Raw genomic sequence first — 9,208 nt, 5'->3', positions numbered from 1 at the left:
AGGAAATATAGTAAGGCAGATATCAAGGAAGGCGGAGCCTAGCAAAGAGTCTACTAGCCTGGTAGACTGATATCTTCCAATTCCCTTGAGTCTCCTTTCTTTCTCTCTGGTCTTTTTTCATCCAGGGGTTCATTCAGGGGCTGCCCTTGAGTGCAATGCCTCTCCCTCTTAGACCTTACATGCCCAAACACAGCTTAACCACAGGAGTGATCCCAGGAAGTGTAAAGTTAGCCTGATACATACAGGAGCATACACTGGCCACATCCAGGATCAGCTAGAACTGTGGGCCTGGACAGGAGGAGGAGAGGAGAGGAACAGCAGCTGGGCTGGACAGCAGGAGAGGGCAAGGTCAGCTAGAAAACATCTGGGATCCCTTGAATTTGCACTTTCGGGTGGTTGTTGGTATGTGTGGAGGATGGGCACTGATGGCTGAGTGTAGAGGAGTTGAAGAGAATGGAGTCAGGATTTTCTGCTTGCTTGTTAGGGAAATCTAGAGATGAAGGGAGAGAAAGGAGCCAGGAGTCAGTTGGAGCAATCAAGACAGGACACACACACACACACACACACACACACACACACACACACACACATATATGTATCTGTCTGTGTGGGATGTGGGTGAGGCCATAAGACAGAAGGAGGGAGGGAGGGAGAGAAGGGGGGTGTGCATGGGGCAAGGCCCCAGGGCAGGCCAGATGGGAAAAGAGCCTGCCAAGCTCAGGGGTAATCTAATCACACAAACTTAAGCGTACTTGAGGCTCCAGGACAAATCCTGGAGGGCTGGAAGGAGGCTGCACTACCTGCCTTCAGCCTGCCCAGCACTCCTGAGTAGAGTACCAGAAGGCAGAGGCCTGTCTGCTTCTGAGTATCAGCAGAGATGGCTGGAAACTTCTGGAGAACCTAGGCTGCCAGATGCCCTCCCTACTGTCAGGGAACCAGAGATCAGGAGGCCATTGCCTGGGGGCCTCTGGAGTCCCACCTGGCATCCCATTTCCCTGGGAATCATGGGTGGAATCTAGGAACAGCAGCTGGCTCAGGACTGGGCCATGGGGGCTGAGCCCTCATCTCTCCCCCTCTGCCAGCTCGTCAGTGGAGCCCAGGGAGGAGGCCTGCCAGCCTGGGTCCTGGTGGCACCTCTCCTTGGAAGGGTGTGGGGTCAGCATTTGAGATTTTGTTTTGGTTTTGCAAATTTTCTGCTCCTTTCTCAGCTCTGTACCTGTCTTTATGTGAAGCTTTGTTGAATAATGTAATCCTTGTGACAATCCTGAACAAAAGGCATTGTTGTACTGTAGTTACTCAAGCTTTAGCCAAGGATGCCTGAAATGTGGCTCATTTCAAAGCCCATGCCCTCTTTCCCTTTCTGTCTCCCTCCTAGAGCAGGTGGCCCTGGCACCTTTCTCTTAGGGAGCCCCAGAACTTCAGGCCAGCAAGACAGATAGGCTTCTCTGGGCAAGGTGGCTGATCTCGGCCTCCAAACACACAGAGCCTGTTCTCTGTGTGCACATCTGAAGCCTTTGGAGGTTCTGCTGGAAGTTGAGGTTCAGTTGGGAGGTGGCTATTGGCTGGAGAAAGATGAAAAGGGAAGTAGGAATGAAACTCATTCCAAAGAGAATTTTATTTATGTTTTATCTTTTCATTTTATTTTGTTGTGCTGGTATTGGGGCTTGATCAGGACCTCCTTGGAGTTATTTTGCTTCACAACTGGTGCTCCACCATTAGAGACACTGGTCCACTTCTGGCTTTTTTTTGCCGGTTAATTAGAACTAAGAGCCTTCTGGATTTGTCTTCCAGAGCTAGCTTTGAACCTTGACCCTCTGATCTCAGCCTTTTAAGTAGCTAGGATTATAAGTATGAGCCCTAGGAACTGGGCTCCAAAGAGAAGAATAGAAAGATAAAAAATAAACAAATAAACAACAAACCCACTCTCAGGTGAAGGTGGCTCAAGTCTAATCCTAGCTACTCGAGAGGCTGAGATCTGAGTATCATGATTCAGAGCCAGCCTAGACAACAAAGTCTGTGAGACTCTTATCTCCAATAAACTACTCAGAAAAGGCTGGAAGTGGTGCTGTGGCTCAAGTGGTAGAGCACTAGCCTTGAACAAAAGGAGCTCAGAGACAATCCCCAGGTCCTGAATTCAAGCCCTGAATTCAGGCACAGAAAATAAAAAACAAAGTTAAACAAACAAATGAACAACCCAATCTCCAAGAACTTGAGTGCTTTGAGTCTTTTCTGGGACAAAGTCAGCAGGGGAGTGGAGAGTCAGATGAGGGACACACGTCATGCTTACACGTCAGGCCTGCGCTACTCTTTCCATGAGCTTTGGGTCTGGGCTCCGGGCAAGGGTCCCAGAGAGCCTCTCCCCTCCCCCTGGCGAGCTTGAACTGTTTCTGTGGCAGAAGGAGAAGGATCTGATGGCCCTTTAGGGACCCTGGCTCCATCTGGCCTCCTTGTCTAAGGACACTTGAGTGGAGTACAAGAGGCCCTTCCTATAAGAAAATATCTGTACCCCACCCCTTTGTACTCTGAGGGACACTGGGCTCTGATCAGGGCAGCCAAAGGCCAGGCCAGCTGCACCCTGATGGACAGACACAGGTGCAGGGAAAGAGGCGCCAGGGGCAGGCAGGAGCCAGATTGGCAGCTTCCTTCTGGAACATTTGGCTACTGACCAGGCCTTAGGGAGGCTGAGTTCTCCCCAGGAATAAGAATCACCCCAGCCTACACCTGAGGATGAAAGGGAGTGAGGCAAGACCCAACAAAGGAAGGATGGGCACAAGCTGGCCTGTGCCTGGGGGACAGAGATGTCACCAGGCAACTTTGAAGGGAGGGAGTTCTAGATGGCCTGCAGCTGGCTCTCACTCATTGGGCCCAGCCCCCCTTGGATGTCATTCTGGTGCCCTTGGTCATAGTGTTATCCTGATCTTCTGGCTGTAGCCTCATCCCTTGTGTGAGATTTGCAGCTACCCTGCCCTACTCTACCCTAAGCTTTCAACTGCAGGGTCAGCCCCTTCTCCATGGATGGTTAGTGTCCTTTTGTGGGATAAACTGCTATGGCAGGGGCCTGTTGTGGGGTGACTGCCATGGGAGGGGGTCCACTGTAAGATGTTTTTCTATGAGGTTGTTCTGCTAGGGGGGTTGCCTGCAATGTGCTCTAATAGACAGCACTGGCATGTCAAAATGAGGGAGAGGGGGATGGGACCCAAAGCAAAATGTAACAAAAATTTATCCTGGACAGAAGTACCTAGTATTCACAATGTTTCTTGAATTGTCTCTAAAGTAAGATAAAATTGCAAGATCACCATATGATGAAATATTACAGTGAGATTTTACAGTGGTGATAAGATAGGATAGTGGTGAATATCTGGGTACTCATAGTAGAAATTTTCACTCCCTTTCTGTCTCTGTCTCTGTCTCCCTATCCCTGTCTCTGTCTCTCCCTGTCTCTGTTTCTCTCTCTCCCTGTCTCTGTCTCTCTGTTTCTCTCTCTGTCTCTGTCTCTCCCTGTCTCTGTCTCTTCCCTGTCTCTGTCTCTCTGTCTCTGTCTCCCTGTCCCTGTCTCTGTCTCTCTGTCTCTCCCTGTCTCTGTCTCTCTGTCTCTCCCTGTCTCTGTCTCTTACGTGTGCCAGTATTGGCACATGTTCCCACTTGGCTTTTTTACTTTTGAGCTACAGCTCCATTTTCAACTTTTTTACTAGAAAATAAGAGAGAAGAGTCTTATACATTTGTCTTCCCAGGCTGGCTTTGAACCTCATTCTCAGATCTCAGCCTCTTAAGTAGCTAGGATTACAGATGTGAACCACTGATACCTGCCTCAACTGTTTTTTGTTTTGTTTTGTTTAAAAATGTCTGTGATGTTTGCTGGGGATTCCCTAGCCAGCACAGGAAAGCAGAAGGTGGAATGGCTTTTCCAAAGAACACTGTGGTGGTTAGGCAGCCCCATTTGCCCTCAGGAGTCCTCTCTCCCTTGGGAAGGGCTTTGTGTTTCTTCTTTGTTCCTGGGTCAATGCCCTTGGTTCACTCTCTGCATCCAAAGATAGTAACATATTCCTGTTGTGGGAAGAGGCTCCCTCTGGCAATGATTTTGGGGGTGAGGATGTGTTTGTAGATATATCTAGGGGTATACATGTCTCCTGTGAAGTCTTGGCAGTGGGCTGGGCTATGGAGTATGGCTTCTTGGCCATCCGGGCCTCTGCTTTTCCACTGTCCCCACCTTAGCCCTTATATCCAGGGGTTAAGGGAGGGGTACTCTTTTTTTTTTTTTGGGGTCCGGTCAGGGGGCCTGAACTCTGGGCCTGGGCGCTGTCTCTCAGCTCTTCAGCTCAAGGCTAGCGCTCTACCACTTGAGCCACAGCACCACTTCCAGCTTTTTTCTTTTTGCTTATGTGGTGCTGAGGAATCGAACCCAGGGCCTCAAGCATGCAAGGCAAGCACTCTACCACTGAGCCACCTTCCCAGCCTGGGAGGGGTACTCTTGAAACAAGAGAAGGGTCTTAGCGAGCTGGAGGCCTGGTGGCTCACACCTGTAATTCTAACTTGTCAGGAGGCTGAGATCTCAGGATCATGGTTCAAAGCCAGCCCCTGCAGGAGACTCTTCAATTAATCACACACAAAGTGCCAGAAGTTGTGGCTCAATCTGAAAAAGTTTTAGGGACAGTGTCCAGGCCCTGACCAGAAACTGGCCAAAAAAAAAAAAAGGCTCTCAGAGCTGCAAACGCAGGTCAGCAGTCACTGACCAGGGAAGAACTTACAAGTCTTTCTCTGTTATGGCTTACATGATGTGGGGTAGTTTCTGGTCTGGGACCAGTGATGGGGTTAGGAAAAAACCTCCGTTCCTGGGTATACCCTATCGAATAGGTTCGACAGATTGGAAGTGGTGATGGCAGGGCACCCTGGCCTGGTAAGAGGCTACCATCCATGTCTACAAGCCCTAGGTCTGGCTGGAGGCCTACCCAGGCTTGGCACATGAAACTTGGGACTATCTTCCAGTCCTTTCTGGGCTCATAGGATGGACCCTATGCCTTGGCCAGAATCTGGCTTCTGCCAAAGTAAGGAACTGGCCAGGTGCCTAGATTGGATCCCAGAAGGTGACTGGAGGGAGCCCAGAGAAGTTTGAGCTGGCTGGAGGGTGCGTTGGGGGAGAGAAAGCAAAGGGACACCCTCTAGCCATAGCTGGAGCCTCCTCTTTCCAATAATATCCTCAGGGGTGAGCCTGAATGGCATTCCATGAAGGTCAGGTCCTAAAGTTATTCCCGTGTTTCCTAGGGGACTGGAGTGTTCCATAGGGAGTCATGAGGCGTGGAGCCCGTGTCTCCAGGACATCCCGTGAGATATCTTTAGGGGTAGGACTGCTAATACTAATTGGGGAGGTCCATCAAGCCATTTTAGGTGATATCCTTAGGTCCTCTGAATTATTATTATTTATTTTGTGTGCCGATCCTGGGGCTTGAACTTAGAGCCCGAGGTTTTTTTTTTTTCTGTTTTTGAATTAAATGCATCTCAATTCATCCCAGAGCTGTGTTTCTAACCTACTGCAACATGGCACACCCCAAGGAATGGAGCCCACCAAGGACTCATGTCTAGCTAACCTAATGAGGAAGCTGTGGAATTGAAGGCCAGGACTTCAAAGCAGAGTCTGGTTCATGTCCCTATCCTGTCACTGACCTTTCCCAGGGCCACATGGTGAGGAATAAAGGAAAAGGTGTTTAGGATGGAGCCAGGCACACCGAAGGCTGCTCCTGTGTGTCCTTGTTAGCACCATTACTGGGCTCCCCCATTGTTGAGGTTGTGGGCGTGGCCTGGGAAGCACTGAGGGAAGGACAGTAGACAAGGAAGCTAGGGCAAGATGCTCATCTTTGCAGCCACTTGGTCTTTGAACATTTTTGCTCAAGGCTAGTGCACATGAGCCACCACTTCACTTCCAGCTTTTTGGGTGGTGAACAGGGCACTTGGTTGCAATTTTTTAAAATATTTTTTATTGTAAAGATACTGTACAGAAGGGTTATAGTTACATGAATAAAGTAATTAGTACATTTCCTATAGAGCATTGTTATCCCCTCCTTTGTTTTTCCCCTACTAACCCTTCCCTCCCCACCTCCCCAACTTCTCCCTACCCCCACCCCCGTGCAATTTTTGTTTTACTCCTGTGATGTCACTGGGGTAGGGCTTCCCACAGCATTTAGCATGGTATGACTGGGATCCAGGCCTTCAAAATTTGCCATTGTGTATGATGTCACTGAGAATGCAGTTTGGATTCCAAGTAGTGTTCCAAGGGGAGTGTGGTCTCACTAAGAGCCCTATGGGAGTGTTTCTAGGTAGCATTTCAGTGGCATTCTGTGCAGCCACACTGCACCTGGTGCCTCCAGACTCTAACATGCTGTGACATCATTGGGACATGTCATTTGGGAACTAACTCCCCCAACTGCATTCCCCCTTCTGAAGATATAAAGCCACAAACCTTGCCCAATTTCCTAGCTGGCTTTGCTCATCCAGCCAGGGTTCAAGGATTCCTCAGTCCTCTGCACCTTTCATGGTAGAACAAAGCTCCTGGCACTAGTGGGGTTGTGTATGTGTGTGTCCTTAGGCTTGAACTCAGGGCCTAGGTGTTGTTCCTGAGCTTTTTTTCTTTCTCAAGGCTAGTGCTCTACCATTTGAGCCACAGCCCCACATCGGGATTTTTGGTGCTTCATTGGACATAAGAGTCTCACAGACTTTCCTGCCTGGACTGGCTTTGAATTGCAATCCTCAGCTCTCCTGAATTGCTAGGATTACAGGCATGAGCCACTGGTGCTCAGCAAGGCCCAACCTTCTTCTTTTTTTTTGTCGGTCAGGGGGCTTGAACTCTGGGCTTGGGCGCTGTCCTTGCACTCTTCAGCTCAGGGTGAGCGCAATACTGCTTGAGCCACAGCGCCACTTCCGGGTTTCTAGTGGTTTATTGGAGATAAGAGTCTCACGGACTTTCCTGCCTGGGCTGGCTTTGAACTGAGATCTTCAGATCTCAGCTTCCTGAGTAGCTAAGATTACAGGCGTGAGCCACCGGTGCCCGGCCCAACCTTCTTATGCTCACCCCATTTCTGCTGTCCAACCAGATCACCCCAGGAAGCAAGGCGGCCCAGTCCCAGCTCAGCCAAGGAGACCTTGTGGTAGCCATTGACGGTGTCAACACAGACACTATGACCCACCTGGAGGCCCAGAACAAGATCAAGTCTGCCAGCTACAACTTGAGTCTCACTCTGCAAAAGTAAGTGGAAGTTCTTCAGAGCAAGGGCAGAGGTTTGGTTATAGGCTGGGGCAAAAGAGGGATGGTCTCAAGCCATTGCCTGGGCCCAGCTTGGTGTTATAGCGCTGTGCTGGAAGTAGTAGGCCTAAAATCGCAATGCTTTACTTTACAGATGAGACCCAGAGAGGGTGGCTGGAAACCTGGATCTTTCTTGCTTCCTCTTTGCCCAGGAGCCCTATAAACACATAGCAGAGGTCCACAATGGGTATTGACTCCCACGTGCTGATCAGACCTAGTACTTTCTTGGGGGAGACTGAGCCTATAGGGTGGACAGTGAACCTAAGGGGCCTTTTGGCCTGGCCACCAGCTCTCTTACTCTCCCCTTGCCAGGCCCCGCCCAGGCAGGAGCTCCTGGCCCCAGGGATGATCATCCTCACTTGGTCCCATTTCTGCTTTTTCCAGGTCAAAGCGTCCCATCACCATCTCCACATCAGCGCCTCCAATCCAGTCCCCTCTGCCAGTGATCCCTCATCAGAAGGTAGGTGCTCATCGTGAGCCCTGGATCCTGGCCTTCAATCTGGCCTTCCTGGCCCTGCCATGCTCGCTCCTTGGAGAGGCATTTGAGCCCCCATGAAATACCAAGCTGTGAGGTTGCTTGCTTGGGGGCCAGGCACCAGCCCACCCCCCATCAGCTGGGCTGATAGGAAAGCAGCTTGGACAGCCATGGTCTCAGAAAAAGGCTATCTTTCCTTCCTTCCTTCCTTCCTTCCTTTCTTTTCTGGCAGGGTTGAACTCAGGGTCTGAACACTGTCCCTGAGATCTTTGTGCTTAAAGCCAACACTCCACTTCCAGTTGAGCCACAGCTCTACTTCCAGTTTTCTGGTGATTTATTGGTGATAAGAGTCTCATGGACTTTCCTGCTTAGGCCGGCTTCGAACCACAATCCTCAGATCTCAGCTTTCTGAGTAGCTAGGATTACAGGAGTGAGCTACCAGTGCGTGGCAAGGGGCCATCTTTTTGACCAGGCAGGTAGGCATTCAGAAAGCTCTGATGCTAATCGAAGTTGATCTCACTGAGTCCTGCTTGCGTTGGCCACACTCCTCTGGCTAGCAAGGTTTGCCCCTTTATCCTGGGCTCTTCTTCCCATTCACATTTCTTCTGGTTTATTTCTGGTGTGCCTCCAGTAACTGCACACCTTTATTGCCCATCAGAAGTGTTGGTTGCTGGGTGCTGGTGGCTCACACCTAGCTACTCAGTAATCCTAGCTACTCAGGAGGCTGCAATCTGAGGATCCTGGTTTGAAGCCAGCTAGGGCAAGAAAGTCTGTGAGATTCTTATCTGCAATTAACCAGCAAAAATCCGGAAGTGGATCTGGGATTGAAGTAGTAGAGTGTTAGTCTTAAGCAAAAATGCTCAGGCCCTGAGTTCAAAACCCAGAACCGGTATTAAAAGAAAAACCCAAAAACTGTTGTTTTTGGAGAGGCAGGCACAGCATGGGGAGAGGACAGAATACCCTGGCCCTAGACCTCATCACTGTGCCCAAGGGCCCTTCCCAAACTTGCTCTAAGAAGCTCAATCCTGTGGGCCTAAAGGCCTCATCCAAAGCTTGGGAGATCCACCCTACTGCTCTTTCTACCCCTGCACAAATGCAGCCTGGCTTTCTGTCCTGTGGGAAAGGCTGGAGAAATGGGAAGAAGAGGCAGCTTGGGGAAGGGTGGCTTACAGACTGGGTATTGGGCAGGGGACTTGTGGGAATTCACAGAAGTGGACAGGAAACAAGCAGCCTGCCTGCTTCTTTAAATTCTTCCTCTCCATCCCAAATGCCAAGTCAGTCATGAGGCCTTTGTCTCCCTGGCCGCATGGGGTCTTAGTCTCTCAGTGTGGCGTCAATAAAGCAGGAAGTTGGGCTGCATTCATGGGGTGCCCATATCACGAGGAAAAGGGGGCCCGGACACAGGATATGGAGGGCCCCAGGGACAGACAGGCCTGGCTTTC

General features: G+C 50.3%; 1 protein-coding gene across 1 annotated transcript in view; it reads left to right on the top strand.

Moving 5' to 3' along the window:
• Positions 1–9,208, top strand: part of Ldb3 (LIM domain binding 3) — a 73,750-nt gene that overhangs the window by 4,493 nt on the left and 60,049 nt on the right. Inside the window, exons 2-3 of the mRNA XM_013032061.1 lie at positions 7,083–7,234; positions 7,676–7,751. Coding sequence (XP_012887515.1) covers positions 7,083–7,234; positions 7,676–7,751 — 228 coding nt within the window. The remainder of the gene's footprint in view (positions 1–7,082; positions 7,235–7,675; positions 7,752–9,208) is intronic.

This window comes from Dipodomys ordii, unplaced genomic scaffold (genome assembly GCF_000151885.1).
Source record: "Dipodomys ordii isolate 6190 unplaced genomic scaffold, Dord_2.0 Scaffold148, whole genome shotgun sequence".
NCBI lineage: Eukaryota > Metazoa > Chordata > Mammalia > Rodentia > Heteromyidae > Dipodomys > Dipodomys ordii.
This window is presented reverse-complemented; position numbering and strand designations above follow the sequence as displayed.